This window comes from Panthera uncia, chromosome B4 (genome assembly GCF_023721935.1).
Source record: "Panthera uncia isolate 11264 chromosome B4, Puncia_PCG_1.0, whole genome shotgun sequence".
Lineage (NCBI taxonomy): Eukaryota > Metazoa > Chordata > Mammalia > Carnivora > Felidae > Panthera > Panthera uncia.
Genome location: NC_064809.1, coordinates 4,964,491 through 4,979,103, shown reverse-complemented (window position 1 = coordinate 4,979,103; position 14,613 = coordinate 4,964,491). Strand labels below are relative to the sequence as shown.

Genomic DNA, 14,613 nt, shown 5'->3' with positions numbered 1-14,613 from the left:
TCTTTCTTTCTTTCTTTCTTTCTTTCTTTCTTTCTTTCTTTCTTTCTTTCCTATGTTTATTTTTGAGAGAGAGAGAGAGTACAAACAGGGGAGGGGCAGAGAGAGAGGGAGACACAGAATCCCAAGCAGGCTTCAGGCTCCGAGCTGTTTGCACAGAGCCCAGTGCGGGGCTAGAACTCACGAACTGCGAGATCATGACCTAACCGGAAGTCGGATGCTTAATTGACTGAGCCACCCAGGCGCCCTTGAAAGCTGCTTTTTATCTAGAGCTCCTACTCAACTCACTTATATACATTATAAATTAACTGGAACTAACTTTGTCTTGTTTGATTTGAAGAATCCAGAATTTAGTAAGCCTTTTCGGGCGCCTGGGTGGCACCAGTTGAGCATCCGACTTCAGCTCAGGTCATGATCTCACGGTTTGTGGGTTTGAGCCCCACGTTAGCCCTCTCTCTGCCCCTCCCCTACTTGTGTGCGCGAATGCGTGCGCTCTCTCAAAAATAAACAGTAAAGAGAAAGTAAGCCTTTTGTTAGCTTTTTATTCAGGAGAGAATGAGTTTAAGTGATTTCTACAGGAGCACCTGGGTGACTCAGTCTCATGGTTTGTGAGTTCGAGCTCAGAGCCTGCTTCAGATCCTCTCTCTCTCTGTCCCTCCCCTGCTCGTGCATGCACTCTCTCAAAAATAAATAAACATTTAAAAAAAGATTTCTACAAATAAGGGGTATATCTACAGAGCTATGTGTCATTGACAAGTTGTTTTGTGTTATTACTTTCCTGCTAGTAAGAAATACCTACCCCTGTAATACTTATTTTATCATTCCTTAGTTTAGTAATATATTTAATTTAGATGTGTATTGGAACTTCTCTAAAAATTTTATCTGATAAAAAATGACATGCCCTTGTTACATTGAATAGTTGCATAGCATAATGAAAATTTTATTACATTATGGGTAATTTTTGTCTTGGTTTTAGTTATACAAGAGATTTAAAATACCAGGAGCACCACCAGCGTCAATGGGGAGAGGAAGAGACTGGAATGTTGACTTAATTCCTAAGTTCCTTATGGCCAATGGTAAAGAATTCTAACTGAAATTTATGCCATTGAATCTGGTTTAAAAGTAGAAACTAACTCTTGACAGAGAGCATTATTCCAGGTATGTGAAAATAGATTTTGTTGAATGGCAACAGTTTGGTGAGTATAATATGGTCCATTAGAGGCATCTGGAGTCCATAAAAATGGAGGGGGAGGGTGACTCCTTTGTAGTTGGTTCTGGAGGCGCAAACTTAGGATGTGGCACAGACTCTTCTTAAGGGGCTTTGGTGATGGTCTTAGATAACTGCGCCTTCAGAAACAGGGTTTTTTCTAGTTTGGAGGCTTTTAAAACTTTTTTCTCCACATATTTTCTCATTTTTAATTAGAAGGGCAAAATTGCTATGATATTAGTGCCTTTTTCTGAAATGACATCAAAAAACCAAGTTGTTGGTGTGAAGTCTACGGCCCATGTGTAAAAGTCTGAGCCACCCTTTCCCTTTTTTGGTGTTTTATTTATTTTTTTTGGTTTTGAATTTATATTCTACAGTTCTTTGCTTTCATTCTTTTTAAGTTCCCCCCCCACCGCCCAAGTAATCTCTACTCCCAGCATGGGGCTTGAACCCACAACCCTAAGATCAAGAGTCACACATTCAGGAACCCCTGGGTGTCTGAGTCAGTTAAGCATCTGACTTGGGCTCATGTCATGATCTGGCAACTTGTGGGTTCGAGCCCCACGTGGGGCTCTGTGCTGACAGCTCAGAGCCTGGAGCCTGCTTCGGATTCTGTGTCTCCCTGTCTCTGCCCCTCCCCTGCTCACACTCTCTCAAAAATGAAAAAGTGTTTAAAAAAAAAAAAAGTCACTCTACTGACGGAGCCAGCCAGGTGCCCTTATAGTTTCTTTTAATGGAAAGATCTTTGAATTTTCTCTGAAATTTAAAGTTACCTTTTTGAAATTCTTTTGAAGTAAATTATAAGCACTTTTTAAATTACATAAGTAATGAAATCATTTTATTAAAATTAGAAAACACAGATAAGCAGAAAGGAAGTAAAATTTATATAACCAGAATCTCACCATCTAGAATTATGGTGAATGTTTTGGTATATGACTTGCCAGGCTGTGTGTGTGTGTTGAACCTCACTGTACAGCCCTAGAAGTGTGGGGATCAAGGCAGTAACTTCTTAAGGCTTTGATTTTCTATTGCCCACTGTGACTCTCACCAGATGACTGTGAGGCTGCACCTTTCCTAGTACCTTTATCAGTCCTAAATATTACTCATTTTAATTTTTGTCACTTTGTCATACCAAAAGGCAAAATAATGGATTTTTAAAAAGTATCTGAGAGTAAAATGATTTCTAGATGTTTATTGGCTTATGTATATATTTTTTAAAGTTTATTTTTGAAAGAGAGAGTGCACACATGCACGCACATCACGGGGCAGGGCAGAGAGAGAGAGGGAGAGAATATCCCAAGCAGGTTCCGTGCTGTCAGTGTGGAGCCCGACATGGGGCTCAATCCCACAAATCATGAGATCGTGACCTGAGCCAAAATCAGGAGTCTGAAGCTTAACCTTAGACTGAGCCGCCCAGGACCCCCGGCTTTCATAGTCTTTAGTGAATTGGCCAGCCTTGTGCTTTGTATATTTTTCTTTTGAGGTTTTAAAATATTTCCTTATTGATATGAAAGAGCTCTTATTATAAAGGCTATTGAATAAATACTCTTTTAATGAATGTTGAAGATATCTCTTCTGGTTTGTGATTGGTTTTATATGTAATTGTGTTATAGTTTTCTTTCATACACAAGCTTTTAATTTTCGTGTAGTTATATAGGTTGATCTTCTTTTTATTCTTTTTGATTTGGAAGGGTATGTTTAAAATTTTTCTCTTTACCTCAAGGTTAACAAATACTAATATTTGCTATCACTGGTTTTATAGTTTTATTTTTTCACTGTGTAAGTAAATTCACCTATTTTATAAGTTAATTTACCTGTTATCCTGTTTGAGAGTAAGCCTCTGTACTTTTTTTATTATTCAGTAATCTCTACACCCAATGTGGGGCTCAAATTTGTGACCCTGAGATCAAAAGTCTCATGCTCTGCTAACTGAGCCAGCCAGGCGCCCTTTCTGTTATCCTGTTCGAGATCTAGAGATTGAGATTTATTTTTTTATTTTTATTAAAACATTTTTTTTAATGTTTATTTTATTTTTTATTTATTTATTTATTTTTTAACGTTTATTTATTTTTGAGACAGAGAGAGACAGAGCATGAACGGGGGAGGGTCAGAGAGAGGGAGACACAGAATCCAAAACAGGCTCCAGGCTCTGAGCTGTCAGCACAGAGCCCAACGCGGGGCTCGAACTCACAGACTGCAAGATCATGACCTGAGCTGAAGTCGGCCGCTTAACTGACTGAGCCACCCAGGCGCCCCTTTAATGTTTATTTTTGACAGAGATTATGAGCAGGGGAGGGGCAGAGAGAGAGAGAGGGAGACACAGAATCCAAAGCAGGCTCCAGGCTCCAGGCTCCGAGCCGTCAGCACAGAGCCCGACGTAGGGCTCGAACTCACAGATGGTGAGATCAAGACCTGAGCCGAAGTCGGACGCTCAACCGACTGAGCCACCCAGGTGCCCCGAGATTTATTTTTTTAAATGATTATTCAGGGGGCCCTGGGTCACTCAGTTGGTTAAGCATCCGACTTCGGCTCAAGTCATGATCTCACAGTCTGTGAGTTCGAGCCCTGCGTCGGGCTCTGTGCTGACGGCTCGGAGCCTGGAGCCTGCTTCAGATTCTGTATCTCCCTCTCTCTCTGCCCCTCCCCTGCTCATGCTCGCTTGCTCTCTCTCTCTCTCTCTCTGTCTCTCAAAAACAAATAAACATTTAAAAAAAATCTTTAAAATGGTTATTTATTTGTCCTTCAATACCATTTATCTTTTCCACTTTTATTTGAACTTTTATAATATATTACATTTTTATATATGGGTCTCTTTTTTTCCCCTCTAATTTGTGGGTTAATTAATATAACTGTACAATTTAATATTTGCTGCATAAAGCTGAAACTTTGTTTTTTGTTTTCAAAAAAAATTCTTTTGATTGTCCTGGTGTTTTTATCCTTTCGAATGAGCTTTAAAATAATTTGGTTTCTCAAAGAAGTTTGCTGTTTTTAGTATACCTAAATTTCTTTTGTTTATAGACAGATAATATTTCAAATTGTATGCCTGGTTTATTCTTTATCTGAAACTAATGTTCATCTTAATACAAATTGAATAATACAAACTGAATGGCACAAATTCTTGAAAAATTTTCCCTATTAGTTGCCTCTCTTTAAAACATAATAAGAATTTAAGGAAACTCGGACCTATTTGCAGTAGTACTCTAATTCTAAACTTCATACGTACCTCTAATAATTATTAATACAGATTTTACAAAAGCAAGTTGATAAAGTTATTAATCTTGAAGTTGTAACATTAAAAAAGATAGTTCTAAATATGCTAAGCAACAGGTATGCGTTCTGATTGTCCCATGTGGAATGTGGCATTGGAGACTTTTTTGGGCAGGAGTTATTGGACAATGTTAAGAAAAAACTAGGAGGCCGTCAGTACAAGCCAACAATAAATGTACTTTTATTCCTGCTAGTTTTTGGAGGCAGTAAGATTTAAGTTACGGTTGGAATTGTGGGACTTTTCTAGGTCAGCTGGTGAAGATGCTGCTTTATACAGAGGTCACCCGCTATCTGGATTTCAAAGTGACTGAAGGGAGCTTTGTCTATAAGGGAGGAAAAATCTACAAGGTTCCTTCCACCGAAGCAGAAGCCCTGGCATCTAGTAAGTAATTTTATTTTATTTGCTCAGAATAATGAGATTTTACAACGGAAGGGAATCTTAGAGATCAAATGTAACGTCCCCTGTTCTGACACCCATCCACTCACTCGTCCAGTCAGCAGTGTTTGCTGGATGTGCGTTAAGTGCCACACACTGTTTGGGGCAGTTGCTGGATCATCAGCCAAGAGGACGTTCAAAAACCCTGCCTTTGGAAGCTCAGAGAGAGTTGAAGTGACTGTGCGTCGCGTGGAGCTTGTGGCCTGTGTAGGTTCCCAGTGCTTGTTTCGTAGGAGTAGTTCGGAAGAGCTGGTGTTTTTCTGAGCGTTTCCTGTGCGCTGGGCTCTGTGCTAAACACTTCACGTTCCTTTTCTCATTTGGAAGAATCTTCTAGATGAGGGAACTCAGACCTGAGGTCGAGCATGTAAGCAGCAGGATTAGGAAGGAAACTCTAGAGGAATCTAGAGCCTGTGAACTTAATCACAGTGCTAAGCTGACCACCTTCGCCTTACTGTCCAAACTGCTGAGAAAGAAAAGAACTTTGTTCTGGCGAAACTAATCTTCTAATTGGTGCCGTTGCCGTCCTCTGAAATCTCTTTTTTTTTTAGGAATTTCTGGTGAGTATGGAGTAGATTGAATTCTTTGCCCAAAATTATTTCGTCTCTTGGCTCAGCGAAAGCTAGATAACCTGTTAACATTTTCTATTCCTGCCTCTCTTAAATAGCAAACACTTTCCTAAGAAAGATATTCTGTCTTTGAAGTTGGGGCGCCTGGGTAGCTCAGTTGGTTAAGCGTCCGACTTCGGCTCAGGTCATGATCTCGCGGTTCTTGAGTTCAACCCCGTGTCGGGCTCTGGGCTGACAGCTCAGAGCCTGGAGCCTGCTTCAGATTCTGTCTCTCCCTCTCTCTCTGCCTCTCCCCCACTCAACACACTCTCTCTCTCTTTCTCTCTCTCTCTCTCTCTCAAAAATAAACTTTAAAAACAAATAAAAATAAAGCTGAATTAGTGGCGTAATCAAGGGTTAGAAATTATTCTAAATGACAGTTTTATCTAAATAACATGTTTTCATAGAAGTAAGAGTTCAGCAGTTTGAAGAGTATCTTAAAGTTTGTATTCTAAATTTTTATTCTCTCTTTGATCTCTTACATATGTTAATTGCTTTAGTTACCTCCTTTATTGAACACAGATTGAAGAACTTACCTTCTGGCAGTTCTGTTTTTCTCTTTCTGATTTAATTTTTTCAAATATGTAAAAATTTATATGCCCCGAAAGTCAAAATTCAGAAGATGTATTTTAGAGTCTTCTTCCGTTCTACTCCAGTCCTTCTACCTTGATGGTCATTTTTGTTTTTGGTTTTTCTTTTTTTTCTTTCTTTTAAAGTTTATTTATTGTGAGGGGGTAGGTGGATAGAGAGAGAGTGGCGAGAATCCCAAGCAGTATCTGTGCTGTCAGTGCAGAGTGCCATGTGAGGCTTGAACTATGTATGACCTCATGACCCGAGCTGAAACCAAGACTCAGATGCTCAGCTCACTGAGCTCAGCTCACTTTTTTTTTTTTGAGAGAGAGAGAAGAGAGAGCGAATGTGAACATGAGTATGAGCAGGGGACGGTCAGAGAGCGAGGGAGAGAGAATCCGTGCTGTCAGTGCAGAGTCCAACGAGGCCCTCGAACTCATGACCCTGAGATCACGACTTGAGCCGAAACCAGGAGTCAGCCGCTTAACTGACTGCGCCCCTCGGGTGCCCGTCTGGTTTATCGTACTCCTGTTTCTTTTTCCAAAAATAAGCAAATATGTTTATGTATCTATTTTTGTGGTTAGATTTATTGAGGTATAATTTACGTACAGTAGAATATACCTGTTTTAGTATACAGTTCTATGAATTTTTACCAGATCTCTACCTTAACAGCAACTGGCTTTCTATTAATGAGTAGGATCTTGAAGTCAAAATGGCAGGCAGGAAAATACCTGGCAGGGGGGCCTGGGTGGCTCAGTCAGTTAAGTGTCCGACTTTGGCTCAGGTCATGATCTCATTGTTCCTGAGTTTGAGCCCTGCATCGGGCTCTCTGCCAGCACAGAACCTGCCTCAGATCCTCTGTCTGCCCCCCGCCCCTCCCCCGCCAGTGCCCGCTTGCTCTCTCTCAAAAATAGACATTTAAGAAGAAAATTCTGGGCACAATGAATGGGATGAGGAAAGTTGTAGAAGTGGGGAAGTTCAGTAGAAAGATGAAAAAGAACAATTTATCATTTTAATAGCTAACACGTTTGGACATTATGTACAGGCATGCACGTCCCAAGTACCTCAGAGGTGTTGTCTAACTTTCTGTAGCCCTTTGCTGTCACTCTGTGAGATGTGGGTGCCGTTGTCTTTATTTTACAGATGGGAAAACTATCTTTTACAGGTACACAGGTGTGAAAGAAAAGCCCGAAGTAGAGCTCATGACTGATGGAACTGGTGTGAGGCCAGATTTGTCTGACTCTATCTAGGACCCTGCACTCTCAACGTATATTCTGTATAGTATAAAAATACAGATTTTTAAAAGATATTTTAACAAGTATCATATACTCTGTAGTCCTTTTTTTTTTTTTTTTAACGCTAAACATTGCTAGTTTCCATCCCAGTTTTTTCTCATATAATATGCCACTCTTCGCCACTTTTCTTTGGAAATTCTGATTTGTCAAGATTAGCCTGTGTGTAATTGTGTGGCAGCCAGACTAGACAAAGTACTCCAGGTGTCGTCTGCTCGCTCAGTGTCCCTGAGACTGTTTCTTTTCTAGAGTGTGTTACTGTTAATGTCATCTGAGTTTACGTTGGCTTTTTAGGAGCCGTGTACGCTGTTCTTGTGGCAGTTGATGATATCAAGTAAAACCTTAAGGTTCCAGTAAATACCTGTTGATTGGTCAAGCATTATGTTAATCAAACAGTGACATGACAGGTGTATCTTTGATTTCTGAAGTAATGTTGAACATACGTATTCAGAAATGTTTGGAGAAGTTTTCATGAACGGCTTTGAAATGTGTCTGGCAAAGTCTTCTGTCTTCACTTAAATCTTTATTCTCACTCTTAACTGCAGCGAGCCATCTATTTATGTAGAGTACCTTCTTTTTCTTTTTCTTTTTTTTTTAATTTATCTTTAAAAATTTTTTAGAGAGGGACGGGGAGAGAGAGAACCTCACGCGGGCTCTGCCGCAGCGTGGAGCCTGACGCGGGGCTCCATCCCAGGACCCTGGGATCACGCCCTGAGCCGAAATCGAGTTGGACCCTTGATGGGCTGGGCCACCCAGGCGCCCCTCTATGGAGCACCTTTACCATTGCAGCGCTGAGGGGCTCTCAGGGCCGCGGCTGTCTGCAGGGGACGTGTCTGCTGTGGGACCCAGCTAGGGGTGTGGAGTGAGGATTCTCTGTGGTGTCCTCTACTTTAGGAGTGTTGTTTTGACGCGAATTCTACTCTCTCTTTGTCAAAAATTCTATTGAAGAATTCAGATTCTTTTTTAATGGAAGTATAGTTGTCACACATCGTTGTTGTAGGTGCGCAGCATAGTGATTCAGCAGGTCTGCTGCGCCCACCGCAAGTGCAGCCACCGCCTGTCACCGCACGGTGCTCGTACAGCACCAGTGACTCTTCCCTGGGTCGTGTCTTTCATCGCTGTGACATGTACGTTCCACAGCCGCAAGCCTGTACCTCCCAGTCGCCTTCACGCACTTGGCCCAGCCTCCCATCCCCTCCACCCCTGACAGCCATCAGTCTTCTGTATTTGTGGGTCCGTTTCTGCTTTTTTGTCAGTTTATTTATTTTGTTTTTTATATTCCACATATGAGGGAGATCATCTGGTATTTGTCTTTCTCTGACTTCACGTAGCATCAGACTCTCTAGGTCCGTCCGTGTTGTTGCAAATGGCAAGATCTCATTGCAGTTTTGATCTGCGTGTCCCTGATGATTACTGACGTTGGGCATCTTTTCTTGTGTTTGTTTGCCATCTGTAGGTCCTTTATGGGAAAAGATCTATTCAGGTCTTGTGCCCATTTTTTATCAGAAGTTTGTTTTTTTTGTTTTTTTTTTTTGGTTTTTTTGGTGTTGAGTTGTGTAAGTTCTTTATGTATTTTGGGTATTAGCCCCTTATCAGGTATATCATTTGCAAATATTTTCTCCCATTCAGTAGGTTGCCTTTTTGTTTCATTGATGGTTTCTTTCGCTGGGCAAAAGCTTTTTTATTTTGGTGAAGTCCAACATGTAGAAAACTGTTGCTATGGCTAATGTCAGTAATGAAATTACTGCCTATGTTTTCTTCTAGGAGTTTTATGGATTCCTGTCTCACGTTTAGATCTTTAATCCATTTTGAGTTTATGTTTGTGCGTGGTGTAAGAAACTGGTCCAGGTTCATTCTTCTGCGTGTTGCCGTCCCGTTTTCCCAACACCATTTGTTGAAGCGACTAGACTGTCTTCCCCCCGCTGGATATTCTTGCATCTATTGACATAGATTAGTTCTTCATAAAGGTGTGGCTTTATTTCTGTGCTCACTGTCCTGTTCCACTGATCTCTTTTTCTCTTTTTGTGCCAGTACTATACTGTTTGATTATTAGAGTTTTGTTGTAAATCTTGAAATCTAGCTTTGTCTGTCTTAAGATTGCTTTGGCTATTCAGGGTCTTTTGTAGTTTTGTACAGATTTTAGTATTATGCTAGTTCTGTGAAAAATGCTGAATTTTTGATAAGGATTTCATTGAATTTGTAGATTGCTTTGGGTAGTATGGACACTTTAACAATATTCTTCTAATTCTCTGTGATCAAATTTTATACCTGTTAGCTAATTGCAAAGCTTGTATTTATTGTCTTAAAACTGTTCTGGATATTGTAGCTTTTTGTATTTTAAAAGTCTTGATATAAGTGTAATTTTTGGAAAGAAACCTCAGTGTGAAAGTGAAAGAAAGTAAAACAGTATTTACAGTCTTTGAAATGATATTCAAACGGTATTCTGGAAACTGAGTATTTTGGAAAAGGATTTTTTTCTAACCCGCTTACGTTATGGTTGAACATTTTTTCTTGTATATTGTATATCCAGTACGTGAACAAGTTGACCTCTCTTACATTTGCTCTCATCAGACACTGTGTGGATTGAGTGGGGAGCACTTCTTAACGTGCCAGGTGCCCTTCTAGGTTTCGGGCAGGGAAGGTTCAACAGAAGGGGAAAATAAAAAATACTTTGTTATTGAGCTTACATTGGGAGACAGGCTATAAATAAATAAGGCAAGTGTACCCGTTGGTGGTAATGCTGTGCAGAAAGATGAAGGGAGGTGGGGGAGGACACAGTTTTAGTGTGATCAGGGAACGGAGGCATCGTCAGAGAAGCGGCTGCAAATTGGACTGTCTTATATTGGCTGTCTTATTTTCACCCCTGACAACGAAACAGAAGTGTGGTGCTGATGTGGTCACAGGGTATTTCTTTTCAGCCTTAACTTTTACTGTATGTGCATTCTGTCCCATTTTTTAATTTTATGATTTTTAAAAATTTATTCATTCTTTGTAAGTAAGCTCCACACCCAACGTGGAGCTCAAATGTGCGGCCCTAAGATCAAGGGTTGCATGTTCTACCGACTGAGCCAGCCAGGTGCCCCTGTCCCATTAGTTTATTTTTTTATAAGTTTTATTTATTCATTTTAAGAGGGGGAAAGAGAGCGAGAGAGAGTGCCCAAGAGGGGGAGGGACAGAGAGAATCCTCAGAAGGCTCTGCACTGTCAGTGCAGAGCCTGATGTGGGGCTCAAACTCATGAACTGTGAGATCCTGACCTGAGCCGAAATCAATAATCGGCTGCTTAACCGACTGAGCCACCCAGGCACCCCATAAGTACAATTTTAAAATGTTAAGTGTAGTCAGCTGTCATTAATAACCTCAAGACCATTTTAATTTTTAGTTTTGTTTGTTTTGACGATAGTCTTGGGGAAAATAATACTCAAAATATCAAAACAGTACACTGTTCAATGGGACTTTATCACTTTTATTATTTTTTAAAAAATTTTTAACGTTTATTTTTGAGAGAGTGCGCATGAGAGAGTGCCAGTGGGGGAGGGGCAGAGAGCGAGGGAGACCCAGAATCCGAAGCAGGCTCCAGGCTCCGGGCTGTCAGCACAGAGCCCGACGCGGGGCTTGAACTCACAAACTGCGAGATCATGACCTGAGCTGAAGTGAGACGCTTAATCTACTGAGCCACTCAGGTGCCCCTTATTTTTTATTTTTTTTAAAGATTTTATTTTTAAGTAATTTCAGTAAACTGCCTTTGCAAAACATTTTAATTTTTTTTTTAATGTTTATTTTTGAGAGAGAGAGAGACATCACAAGCAGGGGAGGGGCAGAGAGAGAGGGAGACACAGAATCCGAAGCAGGCTCCAGGCTCTGAGCTGTCAGCACAGAGCCCGACGTGGGGCTCGAAACCAGAAACCGTGAGATCGTGACCTGAGCTGAAGTCAGATGCTTAACCTACTTGAGCCACCCAGGTGCCCTGTGCAGAATGTTTAAATGTTTGATTTTAGCCCCTACCACAGACTCTGAATCTGTGTTTGGAATTTGTAGATCAGAGCCCAGTAGCTAATCCTCAGGACATTTGCCATCATGTGACTTAAGAATCCATTTCTTGGGGGCACCTCGGAGGCTCAGTCGGATGAGTTCGAGCCCCACATCAGGTCTGCTGTCTGCTTAGAGCCTGCTCTGGATCCTATGGCCCCCTCTCTCTCTACCCCTACCCCGCTTGTGTGCTCTCTGTCAAAACTAAATAAACGTTTAGGGAAAAAAAAAAAGAATCTATCTCTTACCAGGTTTCTGTGGTTTTCCAGAGTATTTACTGATCATAATGTTAAAATGTGCACTCTGAAACTAGTATTTACATTTTCTTGATACTTCCCCATATTTAGTTTGTGGGAAAATACCCTGCTCCTGAGTGGTATTGAACAGGTCTTCTCCAGCCTCTTGATAAAGCATTCCACACCCAGTGTGGGGTTCGAACTCACAACCCCGAGATCAAGAGTCCCACGTTCTACTGACTGAGCCTACCAGGCGCCCGAGAGTTTATTGTTTTTTAAGGTAGCCATACATACAGTTTAGGAAAGGGGAAGAAGGCCTTGTCTTTCTAGAAGCTGTATACTCTAGAAGGAATACTGACTAGTAAGAGAGCTGAGGGTTTAGAAACTAGTAGTTTATACCTGTCTCCTCATCTTTATTTTAGTGTGAAAAGTGGCTGATTATCTAGGAGTTTATTGAAGTAAGTGATTGGCAGCATAATCATCTTTTCTGTGAAATTCTAGAGGGAATCGTAGCACACAGGATAAAGGAAGAACATTCAGAGTTTTAGGCAGTTGGCTGAGTAGAGGTCACAGTTGTCCAGAGGAGGACATTTGGGTGGATGCCCTGGTGAAGGATAGTTTCTCGGGGTCCTGTTCACCTTGTGCCTGATGAGAGACACGATTACGCATATTACCTTTAGTTAAGTACTGGTTATAATTACTTGTAATTGTAAAATTGAAGACTTAATAACTGATCTGTTGTCATTATGTCGGTTTATTTTAAAGGGTAGTGGAGGTAGAAGCCATGTTGTCTGAGCCCCTGCGTCTTAAGTCTCACATTGCATTAGCACAGCCTCAGATAATAACGTGGCACGTTTCAGCTTGCCTCTCACGCTCTCTTTTCCTCAGAGTCCTGGTGTCAGTGTTTGCTTTTTGACAAATTCTTTAGGCTTAATGGGACTGTTTGAAAAACGTCGCTTCAGAAAATTCCTAGTGTATGTTGCCAACTTTGACGAAAAAGATCCCAGGACTTTTGAGGGCATCGATCCTATGAAGACTGCGATGCGAGATGTGTACAAGAAATTTGACTTGGGACAAGATGTCATAGATTTTACGGGCCATGCCCTGGCACTTTACAGAACCGATGAGTAAGTTTTTTGCATTTTAGATTTGTATTTTTCTTGAAACTGTCGCTGGATTTCTCACTTCTCCAAAATGAAAATTCTAACAAAACAAAGATAACCGTGTTATATTATGAAAGCCTCTAGCTATAAATTAGTGGTATGGAAACTTTTCCGTAAAATAGGAAAGTAGGGAAATGAAATCACTTCAGAAAAAACACTTTGAGTATTTATTTTCTAATATTTATTTCCTTATTTCTAGCTATTTAGATCAACCATGCTGTGAAACCATCAATAGGATTAAACTTTACAGCGAGTCTCTGGCAAGATACGGCAAAAGCCCGTACCTTTACCCTCTCTATGGCCTTGGAGAACTGCCCCAGGGATTTGCAAGGTGAGTGCCCGTCGCTGCCCTGATTGCCGACACCCCTGTGACTCCGGGTCCCCTCTTCAGCGGGGGTGCGTGACACGTGGTTGTGAGCGATGAGGTGAGAGGTCTGGGAGCCAGGAGATGCTTTTTTCTATTTTTATTGTCAGAAGATTGACACATAATGAAACCGCCAGTCTACAGTTAAAAAATTAGTTTGCCGTCAGACCTGTGTAACCAACGCGACAATCAAGAGAAGAAAACCTTTTGTCCGGGAAGTCCCCCTGCCGCCGCCTCACGACGGCCATCACCCCCACGCCGTGCGCTCTGTCACCGTACCTGACTTGTGCCTGTTCTGGAAGTTCATATAAAGGGAGTAACAGAATATGCACTCGCTTGTGTCTGGCTTTTGCTTCATGATCTGTTTGAGGTTCATCTGTGTTGAGGCATGTATTTTAGTTCGTTTTCAAAATACTGAGTAGTTTTCCATTATATGAAAAACACAGATAACGGCACAATTTCCTGTGAGTGGGCGTCTGGGTTGTTTTCACTTTGGGGGGTATTCTGACCGAAACTACGATGGACTTCCGTGTAAAAGTTCCTGTGGACGTAGGGTATCGTTTCTCTTGGGTAAGTGTCCGGGAGCGGCACCGCCGGCTGACCTGGAAAGTGTACATTTGACTCCAGGAGACGCGGCCAAGCCGCTCGCCGGAGCGCTCGTGCCGTCTACACGCTCCGCAGCCCATGCGACTTCTTGTCGCCCCGCTTCCTTGTCCGCACTTCGTGTCGTCAGGCTTCCCGGTTTTACTCACCCACGTACGTGTGAAATGCTGTCTCATCGGGGCTTTAATTTGCATTTCCTGAGAACTAGTGTTGATCCCCTGGCCATTTGTATACTTTTGTGGTGTTGGCGTCTTTTTGCACGTTTTCAAACGTTCGTTGGGTTGCCTCTCCTCTTGCTGATTTGTGGGAGATCTTGTATTCTGGCAGCGGGTCTCTGTCAGAAGTCCGTATTATACGTGCTTCCTCCCAGTGAATGGCTTCTCTTCTGATAAGTGCAAGTTTTAAATTTTGATAGTATATCCAGATTTTTGGCTGTGTTTACTGCTTACTCGGTGCTATCTAAGAAAGCTTTGCCTGCCTCAGCACAAAGATCGGGTCTGATGTCTTCTTCTGGAAACTTTATGGTTTTAGCTTTATGTTTAAATTTCTCATTCATTGTAAAATAATGTCGGTGTGTGAGGTGAGGTATGGCTTGAAGTTCGTATCTTTCCACACTGATGTTTAGCTGTTCTGGCACCATTTGTTGAAAACACTTTCTTTTCCAGCTGTGTTGGTGCCTTTGTGGCAAATCGGTTGGTCATAGATACGTATCGGTTTTGTTCCATCGGTTTATGTTTCTTATGCTGTTGGCCACAGCATCCTCATTAGTGTAGTTTTGTGTGAAGTCTTGAAATCAAGTAATGGAAGTCAGCTCCAATTTTGTTCTTTTCCAAAATTGTTTTGGCT

The 14,613-nt window shown here is 41.5% G+C and overlaps 1 protein-coding gene across 1 annotated transcript in view; it reads left to right on the top strand.

The window, feature by feature from the left end:
- GDI2 (GDP dissociation inhibitor 2) overlaps nucleotides 1-14,613 on the top strand; it is a 33,734-nt gene that overhangs the window by 10,540 nt on the left and 8,581 nt on the right. The window contains exons 3-6 of the mRNA XM_049624557.1: nucleotides 974-1,073; nucleotides 4,719-4,853; nucleotides 12,566-12,764; nucleotides 13,000-13,131. Of these exons, the coding sequence (XP_049480514.1) occupies nucleotides 974-1,073; nucleotides 4,719-4,853; nucleotides 12,566-12,764; nucleotides 13,000-13,131 (566 nt within the window). The remainder of the gene's footprint in view (nucleotides 1-973; nucleotides 1,074-4,718; nucleotides 4,854-12,565; nucleotides 12,765-12,999; nucleotides 13,132-14,613) is intronic.